The following is a 16,385-nucleotide window of genomic DNA, read 5'->3' on the forward strand; positions in this document are numbered from 1 at the left end:
GGCTCACACCTGGAAACCCAACACTTTGGGAGGCCAAGATGGGCAGATCATGAGGGGCCAGGAATTCAAGACCAGCCTGGGCAACATGGCAAAACCCCATCTCTATAAAAAAAAAAATACAAAAAAAATCAGCTGGGCATGATGGTGTGCACCTGTAGACCCAGCTACTTAGGAGGTTGAGGTGGGAGGATCACCTGAGCCCAGAGAGGTCAAGGCTGCACAGTGAGCCAAGATTGCACCACTGCATTCCAGCCTGGGCAATAGAGTGAGACTTAGACACACACACACACCCGGGCAATAGAGTGAGACTTAGTCTCTCACACACACACAAAGGAAATAAAAGAAACTAGGGGCACAGAGAGGTACAGTATCTTGCCCAAGGTCACACAGCTAATATGCAGCAAAGCTGGTATTTGAAGGCAGAGAATTTGGCACCAGAGTCTCTGCAAACCACTACACAAAATTTCATAAGGCAGAAGCTCATGCCATTGCTCAAAGAATCTGGAGATGGTGTCAGGGGTCAGCTGCTCCAGTCCCACTGTAGCTATCTGTTTACATAAATTTCAGAGAAGCCAACAGGTAGAGTCAAGTCCTAGCCCTACTGGCAAGGCCTCTGGGGAAATGCCATGAATTTCCTTACTGTAAAGCTCAGGAATGTTCCAGAAACTTTTGCTTTGGGTCTACCAGGGATTTCATTCATTTCAGGGAGTTTGCTGAGCAAGATATTTGTGTGGTAGGCATGGTAGGCTTGTTAGGGGGTCCAGGGTTAGAGGGAAACATGTTGTCCTTAGGAAGATAGAACCTGAGTATGAGCCACACACAGTGGAAACAAAGGGATGGAATGGTTAATTCCGAAGAGAGGAGTATTCAGGGAAGGCTTCATGGAAGAGGCAGCCTTTGATTTCCTGAAAGGCTGAGGATTTTCATAGATGCAGTAGGGACTATGGGAAGGGCATTCTAGGAAGAAGTAGAGGTTTGGGAAAAAGCAGAGGCCCCAGAGAACATATAGTAGTGCCCCCTTATCCTTGGTTTCACTTTCCATAGTGTCAGTTACCTGAGGTCAACTGTGGTTGTAAAGTAGGTTTGTGGTTGGGCACGGTGGCTCACGCCTGTAATCCCAGCACTTTGTGAGGCCGAGGCGGGTGGATTACATGTGGTCAGGAGTTCAAGACCAGCCTGGCCAACATGGTGAAACCCTGTCTCTACTAAAAATACAAAAATTAGCTGGGTGTGTTGGCACATGCCTGTAAACCCAGCTACTCGAGAGGCTGAGGCAGGAGAACTGCTTGAACCCGGGAGGTGGAGGTTGCAGTGAGTCAAGATCACGCCACTGTATTCCAGCCTGGGCGACAGAGCAAGAGTCCATCTCAAAAAGAAAAAAAGAGTAGGTTTGTACAATACAATAAGATATTTTAAGCCTGAGATGAGAGGATTGCTTGAGGCCAGGAGTTCCAGACCAGCCTGGGCAACATAGTGAGACTCCATCTGTACAATTTTTTTTTTAAATAGCTGGGTATGGTGGTACATGCCTGTATTCTCAGCTGCTCAGGAGTCTGATGCAGGAGCATCACTTGAACCCAGGAGTTTGAGGTGACAGTGAGCTACGATTGTGCCACTACACTACAGCCTGGGCAATAGAACGAGACCCTATCTCTAAAAAAATTTTTTTGAAGATATTTGGAGAGAGAGAGAGAGGCCACATTCACATAACTTTTATGATGTATTATTATAATTGTTGTATTATTAGTTATTACTGTTAATCTCTTACTGTGCCTAGTTTATAAATTAAACTTTATTGTAGGTATGTATGTATAGGAAAAAAACAGTATATACAGAATTCAGTACTACTCACAATTTCAGGCATCCACTGGAGGTCTTAGAATATATCCCTCATGGGTAAGGGGGACTACTGTACTGTGTGTGTGGGGAAATGAGTTCTGTGTGCTGCACAGATTGTGGCAGGACTTAGTGGGAGATGAGATTAGAGTAGACTAGTTTTGAGGGCATGTTACAAAGACCTGGGATTTGAGGTTTATTTGGTGGGCAGTGGGGAGCCACAGAGAGGGGTGATGTGATGCTAACCTGCAAGTGGATGGATAGCTCCACTTAGTCCCCTCATCCACAATTCAGCTAACTCCCTAGCTCAGGGGGGTGGGAAGAAGTCCTCACCTCCTTGATCGGGTCATCCTCACAGAGACAGGTATTCCAGGACTCCGCTGGTCTGACCACTGTGTCATGTGAACCCTCACTCTGCCTTCTCCCATCCCTGTTCACCCTGGTGTTCTGTCTGGGCAAGGACCCTGGATTCTAAGAAGGCACAGAGTAGCCTTGAAACCCTGGCTCATGAGGCTGTCCAACGTGCTGAAACGATGCTGTTTCCGCTTGTAAGCACTCCCACTGGAATGACTAGCTCCCACACCACTGTTTCCAATGGGCAGGGAATTTCATTCCCATTTTATAGATGAGAAATAGAAGCCCAGAAAGTTAGCAGAGCTAAAGCTACAAACTCATTTCTTGTTTTCTGGTCCAGGGCTCTTTGCCCCCACTGGGCAGCCACAGTGCAATTTACCAATGCATACCCCAAGAGATTCTATCACTGCTGCCAAGCGAACATGTAAAATGCCCAGGCTCTCTTCCCACCCCCATCTCTATCTCCATTTCCCCAAATGTTGAGAGGCTTGTCCACTCCCACAGTGCCTCCTGAGACCGACCATTCAGGGTGACCCACAGGTGCTTGAGTGGACCTGCCTAGAACAGCAGTTGTGCACGTTCATGGCTCTGATCCATCGGGTATCCCTGGGTACAGCTCATCCCAACACCCTCCTACTAGTATGCTGGGCATGGGGGAAGCAACGTTCCCCCACTACTCTCATAGCTTACCAGTAATTGCTACCACTTCACCAAGTGTCTGTCGTCTTTCAGGCACCGGCTTTGAACTTTTCATATAACGTTCCTAATTCTCACAAGGAAAGTCTTGTTTTAACAGATGAGGAAGTTCAATGTTAGGCAGGATAAGTGGCTTGCCAGTAGTCAGTGTGGGGATTGGAGAGCTAGGATTTGAACTTAGATTTGTCTGGTTCCATGGTGACCCTTCAATGAAAGCTCATCAACTAACATGAGAGTTCAGTGTCTCCCACCACTGCTGACTTTGTGATCCCAGGCAAGTCGCTAATCCTGTTTGAACTCCAGCTTGTCGTTTGCAAATGGAGGAAAGTGAAAGTGCATCTCCACAGGGTCCTTGTGAGGCATAAGTCAGATGAAGCATGCAGCTAGGATTCTGTGAGTGTTCGCTGCTAGTGTGAATGTGAGTACTACTGGAACACAGGTTCCTGGATGACTGGATGGGGGTCTGATTAGTCCTTCCACATCCCCACCTGCCCCCTAAGTCCTAGCAGAGGAAATATCCAGTGTCCTAGGAAGGAAGTAGAAGTGTGTGAAGGCCAGTCCACAGCACCAAGCAGGGCCTGCTTCTGCCTCATGTCCCTGTGCTCTCAGGGGTGGGGACCACCTGGCTAGGGCAGGCATGTCACTGAGCTCACAAGTGTGGTTCTGCACTACTTCATCAGCACTCCTCATGTTTATGTTGAGCCCGAGATCATTCTCAGCCCCCAGAGTCTGCTTTCATAAAGCTGTCCCAATATCCTCCCTAAAGACCCTGGGCAGGGAGAGCTGGGGTGAGAGGGGACAGCTAAGGATGCGGTTTCACATCCACTGTCATGGGGGCTACTCACATCCAATAGCAGGCAAAACTGGTTTACTCCTCCCATCGTTCAGATAGGGAAATGGAGGCCCAGCAAGGTGAAGTGACATGTCCAAGATTACTGAGCCTAGAATGAAGGTTTCCAAACACCCAGAAAAGGGCTCCTTTAATTAGTCCTTAACTGATTACTCATCCTAAAATCATTCAAGGATAAAGGCAGTGAACATACATTCACAAACCAAGCAACCAACAAAGCCATTGCTAATTATTACTGACTGCGGGACGTCGTGAGGCGAGTCTCTGCTGAGTCTGCTCTGCTGATTGCCCCTACTTTGACCAGAACTGGCTAATTGTGGGAAGTTGCATTCACTCAGAAGCTGGGGTGAGGGCAAGAGGAACGGCTTCCCCCTCAGGGCTTGATGCAGGCAGGAGTGAGTCATGCTGGTTGAGAACAATGAACGGTTCTGTAATCACCTCCTACAGCCCCTGCCCAATATCCAACAGAGCCCCAGAGGAGCCTTTCCAGGAATAATGAGGCTGGGTCAGGGGAGATGGATGAGAATTCGCTGGGTCTCACCAGGGCAGCTTGACTCACAATCTGTCTTAGCCCTAAGCCCCAGGCAGGGAGACTCCACAGTGAGATGACTCTGGCATGCACCTGTGCCCCAAAGTTCAAGGAGAGGAAGTCATTTGCATCTCAGGTACAAGGAAGAGAGGCAATGGCCTGGCCTCCAGACTGTTGGAGCACTGGGGACAATGAGCAAAAGATGCCAGTCTCCTAGGCCTTTCTGGGGCCCCGATTTTCCCTTGTTCTGAGGAGCAGTGAGTAGGCAGGCAACTGGGGATAAAGAAGGGGGAACAGAGAGGCAAGACCCCCAGCAGACACATAGACAATGCGTATGACCAGACCGTACAACCCTCAGTGAACTTCCCACTCCTATGTATGCACATACTTTCTTGCTCCTACTTTTCCCCAGAACAGTGTTTCCTGACTTGATCCATGGAGTCCATACAGTAGACCATCTTAGAAGTTAACAGGTTCTTCTCTCTCCCTGTATACTCCCCATCCACAGATGCCCAAAGTCCTAGAGCTATGCTAGAAGCCAAGCTGGGACACGGGTCACCCATGAGCAGTCTGGTGCAGTCACCTTCAGTCACCTGACCACTTGGCTATGTGAGATTTTTAATCCCAAACAATTATTCTCTCCTACCCAAATTCAAAACCCAGGGCACCTCCATTTTACTGTGGAAATTACAGCAAAAAATTTACAGTAACAAAGGTAAGTTAAAGAGAAAACCAGACTTCCTTCTCTTTCAAAGATGCTGAAGAGTTCATTTTCACCCAGTGTTATCTGCACTGGGGAAGAAGAAGGGAGATCTTCACTTTTCTTTTTTCTTTTCTTTTTTTTTAATCTTAGTAATGTGTTTTTACTTAAACAAATATATTTAGGCCTGAAGTAGTGGCTCATGCCCTTAATCTCAGCGCTTTGGGAGGCCAAGGTAGGCAGATCACTTGAGGCCAGGAGTTCAAGATCAGCATGGCCAACATGGCAAAACCCCGTCTCTACTAAAAATACAAAAATTAGCTAGGCGTGGTGGCACATGCCTGTAATCCCAGTTGCTCAGGAGGCTGAGACACGAGAATTGCTTGAACCCAGGAGGCAGAGTTTGCAGTGAGCCAAGATTGTGCCACTGCACTCCACTCTGTGCGACAAAGTGAGACTCTTTCTTTAAAAAAAAAAAAAAAAGAAGAAAATATATATATACACACACACTTTAAATATATATTTTTATATATATAAATGTATATATATATATAACATGTAATCAATATAACAAAATTATCGAGATATTTTATATTCACCTTTTCATACTAAGCCTTGGAAATCCAATGTGTATTTTCCACTTCACATCTCAATTCAGAACTAGCCACATTTCAATTTGAACAGTGTTTTGTTCTGGGCCTTGCTCTGCAGACCAAGGCAACCTGGCTTTAAAAGCCATTGTCACCAAGCAAACCCTCAATTTGATCTACAAGAATTCTTTGTGGATCAGTGGATCTCCATCTTAGCAGCACATTGGCCTCAGCCAGACCACGCCTAGACCAAATACATCAGAATCTCTGGGAGTGGGTCCCAGGCATTGATGTTTATAAAGCTTTCCTAGAGATTTCAGTGTGCAGCCCAAGTTGAGACCCATGGCTACATATCAGCATCCTACTCAAAGTGAGGACCACTGACCAGCATTATTGGTATCACCTGGGAGCTTGTTAGAAATGCAGAACCTCAGGCCCCATCCCGGACCTACTGAATCAGAACCTGCAAGTGAACAAGGACCATATGTGCTTAGAACATTTACTACTGTCTGAGAGGCCTGCTAGAATGCACACTCTCTATATCCCATCTTGACACCTGATAGCAACCTTGCAAGGCAGGTGTTCTATTTCACAGGTGAGGAAACAGAACAGAAGAGAGGTTGAGTCACTCATCCAAGGTCACATAATTGGTGAGTAGGAGAGCCAGGGTGCAACCCAGGTCTGGTTCCAAAGGCCACACTCTTTCAACTGCACAATTGTACCGCTTCCTACAGCACAATTAAATATATGGCCACAGAGAACCCCTGAGTGTTTGACTCCTTGAGCCTGCTGAACATGCCCTGCCTTTGAACAGGATTCCACTTCCAATGTCAAGTTCCCCAAAACAAACCTCATAAAGACCAGCATAATTCATGAGAAGATACAAATTGTAAACAAACATAGGGAAGATGTTCACTCTCCCTCATAATCAGAGAAATGCAAATTAGAACAACATTGAGGAACCATTTTCTACCTATATAATTAGCAAAAATTAATAAAATTTTAGCAAAGTTATTCTGAAATAGGTACATTCATACACAATTTATGGCGGTGTAGATTTATAGAACCCTTGAGAGAAGTCATATGGCAACATCCATCAAGAGCTGTAAATATATTATGCCCACTGACCCTGGGAATTCACCCTAAGGAAATAATTCATTGGGGGTGGGCGGGGGAAATGCTGTTTGTATGAAGATGCTCACTGCAACATTCGCTGTGAACACTGGAAACAACTTAATATTCAGCAGTAAGAAAATGGCTGAGGAAACTGGGGGTATATCTACTCCTGCAGTGTTATGCAGCCATTTAAAACCATAATTAAGAAGCCCAAGCAGCAACATAGCAATGTGGGTGAAAGAAAGCAGAATGCAAAACTGTCTCTGTGCATTGTGGTTTTTCTGATGTAAAAATATTGTGTGCATAAGGATATGGACAGGGAGGAGCTGGGCACAAAGGAAGGCAACCTTCAGAGTTGGGGGTGATGGAAAGACCCCCTCCTCCTATTATTTTTAGTATTACAAACCTTGGCCCTTTGAGAACAGCCTCAGGGGCTCTCCCCTCATGGAGTCTATCTCTGAGGCGGACACAAGGAGGCAGCTGGGTGCAAAGCCACATTCCTGATTGCACCAGCAGGTGAGGGGAGCTGGCCCAGTGGGGGTCAGGAAGGCCACGGGAGGCCCCTCCCATCTTACCATGAAGCCCGGGGCACAAGTGCAGCCCCCAGTGATGCTGTGGCAGTCGGCGCCATTCTGACAGGTGCAAGTCTGCTGGCAGCCATCGCCATAGTAGCCAGCAGGGCAGGATTCATTGCAGTGGCGGCCAGACCAGCCTGGCTGGCAGGCACAAGCTCCGGTTACTGGGTGGCAGCTGCACAGATAAGAGAAGGGTGAGGAGACAGTTCATTCTAGGAAGCAGCCTTGTGCCCGCCCTCTGCCCACCCCAAGCCTGGCTTGCCCAGGGTAGCAGGATCAAAGGACCTCTGGGATTAAAATGCTCAATGCCTTTTCTGTTTATCAGAGGATGCCAAGGCCACATGATCTTATTACCACCCAGAAGCTGAGGCTCAGGATGATTATATAACTACCCTGAAGTCAACAGCAAGGAGAAGACAAGAGCAGGATTAGAACACAGGGCTTCTGACTCCCACACAAGTCTTCTTTATAATTCAGACACACGGAAACCAAAAGAGAGAGTGGCCTTTTAGTCCCTTGGCTTATAGACTATGCGGTCCAAGGCTTCATCCATCCCTTACACAAGACGAGTGCCTGGTGTGGGAACAGGACGAGAAGGAAGCAGTGATATGCCAGTGGCTCTGAATATTGTAGGTGTTCAATGAATGTTGGGCTGAGTGAAAACAAGACTTTGGGCCAGACGTGACTCCTCTCTCTGGCAATGTCTGTCCTGGACAGAGCAACCCCAACCTATGCTTTGCCAGGCTCTTTAACAGTGAGCAAGCTCTTCTCCGTCTCCTGTTTAGGCTAGAGAAAGGACCATTCGGCTAGAGGCAGGGGATCCCTGGCATGACCTCCAGAGAGTCGGGCAACCTCTAGCTGGCAGCCATCTGATCCAACAGCTGATGTCCATTCATGGTCAGCGGGATGCCGGTTGTAACCATGTGCTGCTCAGAACTCCTGCAGGAGCATAATTGACCTATGGCCCCAGTGCTGAGTCTGAAATCCAGAGGCCACATTTCCCCCAGGCCACTTCCAGCTGGAGCACAGCAGGGACACTAGGGTGGGCACACTCTTGGGAGATCTGGGACTCCTCTGATGGGTACCTTGGCTTTAAGATGCCCCATCCTGGCAAACTTTCTTAGAACCATGCTGTGAGTTAAGACTCTTTCTCCCAACCTTCCTTCCTTCCTTTCCTTCCTTTCCTTCCTTTCCTTCCTTTCCTTCCTTTCCTTCCTTTCCTTCCTTTCCTTCCTTTCCTTCCTTTCCTTCCTTTCCTTCCTTTCCTTCCTTTCCTTCCTTTCCTTCCTTTCCTTCCTTTCCTTCCTTTCCTTCCTTTCCTTCCTTCCTTCCTTCCTTCCTTCCTTCCTCACATGTGATCTGTCAGCTCTCCCAGCCTCCCCACTTTCCCTCACAGATGCTTCCCCTAGTAAACCTCTTGCTCTTGGTATCTGCTTCTGGAGGGGCTCAGACTAACACACCAAAGAAGTGCTGGGTGGTAGAGACGAGCCTTTTAGATTCCTTGTGGCATTTGCCTCCCTGCTCTGGAGCCCAGCTCCGGGGATAAGGTCAAGAGAAGCATGCCCTGGGCTGGCAGGGGGAACCTGGGGCAAGTCTTGGTTCTGCTAACTTCCATAGGGCCTTGGCGTCTTGCCCCGCTGGACCATTGATGGATCCCCAACACCTGGCTCATATTCACTGCCCTGGTGAATATCTGGAAATGAATACAGCTTCCTCTAAATACAATTATCTTCCATTGATTCTTTCTTCGTTTCTGCTGATTTATCATCTGTCTTTTCCACTAGGTTGCAGCTCTATGGGGGACAGCCGTTTGTCTTGTTCCCTTCTCAGGGCCCAGCAGAGTCCCTGGCACACTGGAGGTGCTTAATATATATTTAGAAAATTAATTAATGAGCAAACTAATTGTGTGAAGCCTAGCCAAGCTGTTTCTCTTCTAGGGACCCTGGTTTTCTCACAGAAAATGAGGGGGTGGACAGGAACAGGCAATTCTTGAATAATAAGTGCAAGTAGCTAGTAATCATTTCAGAAAAGTATTTAGTCTCATTATTCATCAAGTCTAAACAACAACTGGACACCACTTTTCCTCCATCAAAACAGTGACTATGCTTTAAAATGCTGGTAAAGGTTTCAAAACAATCTGAGGTTACATATCAGAAGACTTAAAAGTATTCAGACTCTGGTCTTGTAATTCTATTTCTAAGACTCTATCCTAAGGAAATAATCATAGTTGTGGAGAAAGATTTATGCACGGAGATGTTCCCTGAAGCATTATTTATAACAGTAGAAAATGGAAGCAATTTAAATAATAATAAATAATATGTGACCAGGCTATTGAGGCACCAGGGACTTTATACATATATTTCTAATCTTCAAATAAACCTGTGAATTAGGCAGTTGAGCCTGTATTTCACAGATGGCATTTAGAGGTTATGTGACTTGCCCAAGGTCACATAGCTAAGACAGTGAGTGGCAGAGCTGGGATTCAAACCCAGGTCTGTCTGGCCACATTTTGTCCACTGCCTCATGCCACCTCTCACCACAGGGTATTGGTTAAATGAATTATAACATCCATGTGAAGGAATGCTAAGAGATGTATTCAATTGTTTTTCAAAATGTTTAATGATACAAGGTTAAGTGAAATAAGCACTTTGTATACAAAGCCATTTCTATCAATGCTGCATCTGTTACCTAAATTAAATCTTTCAACTATGACAATATATCAAATCTAAAATATGAAAATGATACAGACATCGATAGATGACCACAAAATGGCTTTTGTGCTTATCTCTGGATTGAGAAACTGATTCTAAGTTTTTTCTTTAAATGTCTACGTATTCCCTAACTTACCAAAATTGAGCATTTATTCTATTTATAAACAGATGTAAAGCAATAAAAATTGTAAGTATCTAACAAAGAGGAATGGGTGTAAATGATGAGTGTTCGAAGACTTTCTGACCTTTACAGAGAAAAATTCCTCCCTGAGCCCCAAGGCACTGGAAGGGGAGACAGCAGCCTGCATGGGTACCGTGGGGAAGTTGTGCTCCTTGGTGGCCCTGCTGCTCTGCAGATGGTTTTGGAGCACTCTTCTCTTTAGGTTGCATCTTTCCAAGAGCTTCCTTTGAGGTTTAGGGTTAGTGTAGAGAGACTGGCTCAGTTACGGTTGTGGAGACTGACGTGCTTGAATCTAGGAATGGCCTGGCAGGTCTTGGCTGCAGCCATCAGCTCTGCTGAGCACTGGAGACTCTGAAAGGTCTCAGGCACCTTTCTGCTTTTTCCATCAATAGATCCTTCTGCTGTCTCTGCCTAGCAAATGGTCACGCTGGATGGAGTTCACCCATTACACGCTCTTACTTTGGTGAGGGCACCACCTTGTGAAAAGCACACTCCACGCCCATCGAGCTAGCAAATGCTGACCTAAGTACTCTGCATTTCCTGCTTTTGATCTCTGCTGCTGTCACTTTGGCTGCTCAGAGATACATTAGGCACTAATTTTACTCTACTCTGAGAACCAGAAGGCTCAAAACCAAATCTAAAATCATTCCTTTTTTTTCATATCCCTACAATATCCCATTTCTAGAAATGGGATATCTACTTTCTTAATTTGATTACTCGTCTTATAGGAACTCCAAACATCCCTTTGAAAAGAGGATGGAGGCCGGGCGCGGTGGCTCAAGCCTGTAATCCCAGCACTTTGGGAGGCCGAGACGGGCGGATCACAAGGTCAGGAGATCGAGACCATCCTGGCTAACATGGTGAAACCCCGTCTCTACTAAAAATACAAAAAACTAGCCAGGCGAGGTGGCGGGCGCCTGTAGTCCCAGCTACTCAGGAGGCTGAGGCAGGAGAATGGCGTAAACCCTGGGAGGCGGAGCTTGCAGTGAGCTGAGATCCGGCCACTGCACTCCAGCCTGGGCGACAGAGCAAGACTCTGTCTCAAAAAAAAAAAAAAAAAAAAAAAAAAAAAAAAAGAAAAGAGGATGGAGAGTGACAGCTGACTGATCATGACGGAGAGCTGAGACCACCATGCTTGGAACCTCTGTCCCTCAGCAGAGTGACTTGCACAGCCCCTCTCCCAGGCATCCCTTCTTCCCAGTGGTGGTCCCCATTCTCTTGAGTCACATGGCAGGCCAGGGGCTGCTGTTTTTGGCTCAGGCAGAAGTTACAGTCACTGGTGTTTAGCCTGGTTCCATTCTCTCTGGTTTTTTCTTTTCTCCCATTTCCCCCAGACATAGATTAATCACAAGTTAATAGGAACTGAAAGCTGAACAATACAGGAATCCTTCCAGAGTGGGTTTTTCTGCCTTTCTTTCAGCTGCTATGAGATTTCTATCAATGCTGCATCTCTTGGCTGAATCAAATCTTTCAAAGGCAATACACGATCATGGCTGCTGGAATTAGTCTATGACAATCCAATTGTGGAGGGGACATTTAAGAGCCCATACACACAGGTGCTTTCTTTCTCAAGGTTATTCCTGTATGAAGGAGGATGGTTTCTTTTTGTGTGCTACAAAGAGTTGATAACGGGAATGAAGAGTTGGAGAATCTTACCAGCCACTTCTTCCTTCCCAGGGCATGGATTCAACCTCTGTGCAGCAGCCTTGCTGGAAGGGCATAGACCAGAGAGAGGCTGGAGCTGGGTGGATAGTGCTTTCTTTGGCTGGGGGCTGGGATTACTTTGTCTCCCTAGGAAAGATGCTCAAGACCTTGCACGCTGTTGTGGTGGGGGCTTTGTTGTAACTTCTGCAGAAGGCAGGGAGCACTGAGGCTAGGCTTCTAGGGATCCCACGTTCCTTCTCTCAGGGAGTTGGGTGGAAGCTTCACTTTCAAAGACCACAGGAGAACATTTCCCCCCACTGGGTTGATGAAAGGTGATGGACAGATTGGGAAATTTATGCATAGAGAGGAGAAGGACATGTATCTTATATACATATATCAAGTGCCCTTATTATGGACACTTGCTTAGACAGAGGTAGGTTTGAGGGCAGGACTCAGAAGTCCCAATCCCCACTCAGTACCTGAACTTTAACTGTCTTAAGATTAGAAGTCACACAGTCATTCCTTGGCTTTTCTTGAATCTCAAGAGAAGACTCTATAATGGGCCAAAAAAGCCTCATGGGAAGAGAGGGGCTTCCCTCTATCCACTTAGAGGAAGAGAGCTGTTTTCTGATGTCCGTAAGAACAATCAAGTGCAGCATGAGAGAGTTCATTTAGCCCAGAGGCTCTCAACCTCCGGGAATTTTTCCTGCCCCGCCCCACCCTGAGACATCCGGCAATGTCTGGAAACATTTCTGATTGTCAGAACTCGGGCAGTGGAAGAAGGGTGCTACTGGCATCTAGTGGGTAGAGGCCAGGGATGCTGCTCAACATTCTACAAAGCACAGGACAGCCCTCTACAACAAAGAATTCCCCAGCCCAAAATGTTCATGGTGGCAGGGTTGAGAAACCCTAACCTCAACTGAACAAAAACTTTGTGCCAGGGGCTCAGTAGGCCAGTGTACCAAGAGAAAGGGGGAAATATGTTTTTTTGAAAAAATGGGGTTGACTTCAGCTAATGGGTAGAACCTCCTAGAGGGATGGGCTGTTTAAGATGAGTTCAGGGACTCCTCTTACTGAAGGCCTACTCTGTGCAGGCACTGTGCAGTGCTGAGGCTAGAGGCCACAGGAATGGACAAGCCAGGCTGCTGGTGCCCTCAGGGAGCCCACCTCCTCAAGGAGATGGTGATGCAGACTCAGAGGACACCAGGCTGGGGAGTCGACTGGTGGGCACACTCAGAGCCCCCACTCTGAAGAACCGCTACTCCCTCCCAGTCCCTGACACATGATACGTTTTAAAGACAGTAAAGCAAATAATCATCAATATTGGATGGGCTGAGATTAGTGGGAGAGAAGAGGGAGTCCTGTCCGATTAATAATGCATCGAGGACTCCTTCAGAGGAAGGATGAATTATACAGGGCATAGTTGCCCAGGCACAGGAGGAAAACACTAGCCCTTTAATTTGGGGCTTGGTTAGATTTCTGTGGCAGGAGCTCCCTGCATTTGACCCCAGCATCAGCCTTGCTTCCTGTCTTAATATTTAGACACATGGAACAGTCTGAGCCAGCTGGCCCAGTCTCCTGACCAGCCACGTGGGACTTCTGTAATTAGCACCTTGGAGCTCTCGCTCTGCTCTCCAAACCCAGCCCAGATGCCACCTCCTCTAGGAAGCCTTCCCTGACCAGCATCACATAGTCCTGGGTCACAGTTACTTGGGCACATGTTGGAACCTAGCAGGGCCAGCCACATATATTTCACCAATTCTAAGATGTACTTCTCCTCTACATTTTCACATCTCTGATATCGGGTATGTTATACAATCAATGGTGTGTCATGGTTCAGTTGATAGAATTTTCCTAGTAGTAACCCAAATAAAGCTGTGCCTCACTACTGTTATTGTCTTGTATTTGAAGAAATATGGTAGAAGGTGCTTAGTGTTTCCTCCTCACAGCCCAGCCCTGCAGGCGCTCAGTGTTTGCTGAATGAATGACCCAGTGAATGAATGCTCAGGTCGTGGACAGTCCAACTCCACTGGCTCTAGCACCCTCTCTGGACAATCTCCTTCCTGGGCGCTCCACCTTTGCCTCATACCACCCCAGCTGCTCCACTCTAGGGAGGGAGGACTTTTCATTTGACTCATAGCCCTTGCTGAGATGCCTCTGCTTGCAATGAACGAAGCTCCAGAGTGGTTTGTGAAAGATCAAAGCCTGGAAGCGAAGAGCAGCCAAGGCTAAGTCCTGGCTGTCCCAGGGACAGGGCTGCAAAGCAGAGGGATTCTCTGTCTGCCCTGCAAACAGCAGCAGCACCCATGCCCAGGGTGGCTGGTCTTCCCTGGGCTGTCTGTAGGCCTGAGGGAGAAGGGATGCTCCCCTGACCTTCATCACCCAGATAAGTCTACCCTTTGCCAGGGCCTGTTGGGACAACCCTCTCTAGGCCCTGGGATGGCCCTACTGATTTTTAAGGTCCTTTCTAGTCATGCAGCTGTGCTCCACCCCACCTCCTTGCTCCATCCTTGCTCTCATGTGTGGAGTCTCAGACAGGCACATTTGGAAATGCAGGCGGCCAGGTGTGGTGGACAGAGTTGAGTGACCTGGCTCTAGTCCTGACTGTGGCTATGTGGCCTTGGCTTCCCCTTCTTTTCATCAAAGTAGTTCTCAGGGCTCAGTGCTAAGGTCCTAGCCCTTTCCCCACCCTGCCTGGATGTCCGTGCCAGAGGTGGGGGGGCCACATCCTAGCAAGCCTCCTTTCTACCTGAGCACCCCCCGCCCTTGTCCCGAGCTCGCCGGTTCCCAGCTCATACCTGATGGTGTTGTCAGCATCACAGGGGCAGGGCAGGGTGCAGCCTGGGCCATGAAGGCCCTCTGGGCACAGTCGCTCCTGGCAGCGCGGGCCCTTGTAGCCAGGCTCACACTCGCAGGCACCCGTGGTGGGTGAACACTGCCCACCATTGTGGCAGTCACAGCGCTGTGAGCACTGGAAGCCGAAGGTCCCGAAGGGGCACTCCTCTTGGCACCTGTGGGAGAGCAGAGTGTGGCTGAGGCTGTGGGCCGGGATCCCTCACCTGTGCTTCGAGATCCTCCAGGATGTGGTCCTCCTGGTCACCTGGCCCAGGCCTGGTGTGCTCCATCCTGCTCACAGCCTCCTCCCCTTTTCTCTCTCCTCCTCCAGGAAGTATTCCATGGTTTAGTTCACCCCAGTCATTTCTGCCTTTCACGCCAGGTCTCCTCAGTGACCCCAGCAATGAGTTTGTATTACCGTATTTTATTGATTCCAAGCCTAATATTTTTTTTTTTTTAAATTAAAGTTGTGGTGAACTATACATGTTATGGTTTAAATGCTTCTCTCAAAATTCTCATTGAAACTTAACACCCAATGCCAAGGTATGAGGAGGTGTGGCCTTTGGCCTTTGGGAGGTGATTAGGGCATGAATGGATTAGCGCTCTTATAAAAGGGCTACAGGGAGCCACTGAGGTCCCTTTTTTTTTTTTTTGGCTCTTCTATTCCTTTCACCCTCTGAGGATACAGGCTTCAAGGCACCATTTTGGAAGCAGAGATTGGGGCCCTCATCAGACACCAAACCTGCTGGCCCCTTGATCTTGAACTTCTCAGCCTCCACTGTGAGAATCAATGTCTGTTGTTTATAAATTACTCAGTCTTGGGTATTTTGTTATAGTGGCATGAGCAGACTAAGACAGTGCACAGCATAGAATTGACGATTTTAACTACGTACAGTTCAGTGGCATTAAGCACATTTGCACTGTTGTGCTACATCACCACCACCCATCTCCAGAACGTTTCCATCTTCCCAAACTGAAACTCCACACCCGTTAAACAAAAAACCATTTAGGTAGGTTTAAAAACACCTTGTTTTTTTTTTTTTTTGTTTGTTTGAGACAGAGTCTCACTCTGTCGCCCAGGCTGGAATGGCACGATCTCGCTGCAACCTCTGCCTCCCAGGTTCAAGTGATTCTCCTGCCTCAGCCTCCCGAGTAGCTGGGACTACAGGTGTGCACCGCCACGCCCAGCTAATTTTTGTATTATTAGTAGAGACAGGGTTTCACCACGTTGGCCAAGATGGTCTCAATCTCTTGACCTCATGATCTGCCTGCCTCGGCCTCCCCAAGTGCTGGGATTACAGGCACGAGCCACCTTGTTTTTCAAATATATTTTTATATCTCTGAAATTAATCAGATAAGTCTTATGTCTGATGACATCATCATAGTTTAATTGCCAGTGTTTTTCCTTCTTTGCAGTGTATGAAATAATGATGCATCTCACAATCAGTGGCACCTTAGATCTGATGAAATGGGGGGATTTTGTTTCTATACAGTGTCTCTGGTTTGTGAGCCTTTTGGGCAGATGTAGAGTCTCTCTTGTCCTACTGGGAGACATGTCCCCTCCCTGACTCTGGATTTTCCCTCGAGTACAGGAAGCATCCTCCTTCATGGGACTATAGAATGCCCTGTGACAAGGGCTATTTTCCCTTCCTTGGAAGAGCATCCCCTCAAGGTAGGGGCTGAGTCTCTCCCATCAGCCTGTGAGCCCCCAAGGAGGAAGCCTGGGACCCCCTTTGTGTCCTATGCATGTCTGGGCTAGTACTTGGAG

The 16,385-nt window shown here is 47.6% G+C and overlaps 1 protein-coding gene across 8 annotated transcripts in view; it reads right to left on the reverse strand.

The window, feature by feature from the left end:
* The window catches only part of MEGF11 (multiple EGF like domains 11), a 379,715-nt gene that overhangs the window by 54,949 nt on the left and 308,381 nt on the right, over nucleotides 1-16,385 (reverse strand). For all 8 annotated transcript variants that reach the window (XM_050795920.1, XM_050795919.1, XM_050795918.1 and 5 more), the window contains 2 exons: nucleotides 14,581-14,793; nucleotides 7,247-7,421 (listed from right to left, as the gene is read on the reverse strand). In XM_050795920.1, the coding sequence (XP_050651877.1) occupies nucleotides 7,247-7,421; nucleotides 14,581-14,793 (388 nt within the window). The remainder of the gene's footprint in view (nucleotides 1-7,246; nucleotides 7,422-14,580; nucleotides 14,794-16,385) is intronic.

The sequence above is a fragment of the Macaca thibetana genome, chromosome 7, assembly GCF_024542745.1.
Source record: "Macaca thibetana thibetana isolate TM-01 chromosome 7, ASM2454274v1, whole genome shotgun sequence".
NCBI classification, from domain to species: Eukaryota; Metazoa; Chordata; class Mammalia; order Primates; family Cercopithecidae; genus Macaca; species Macaca thibetana.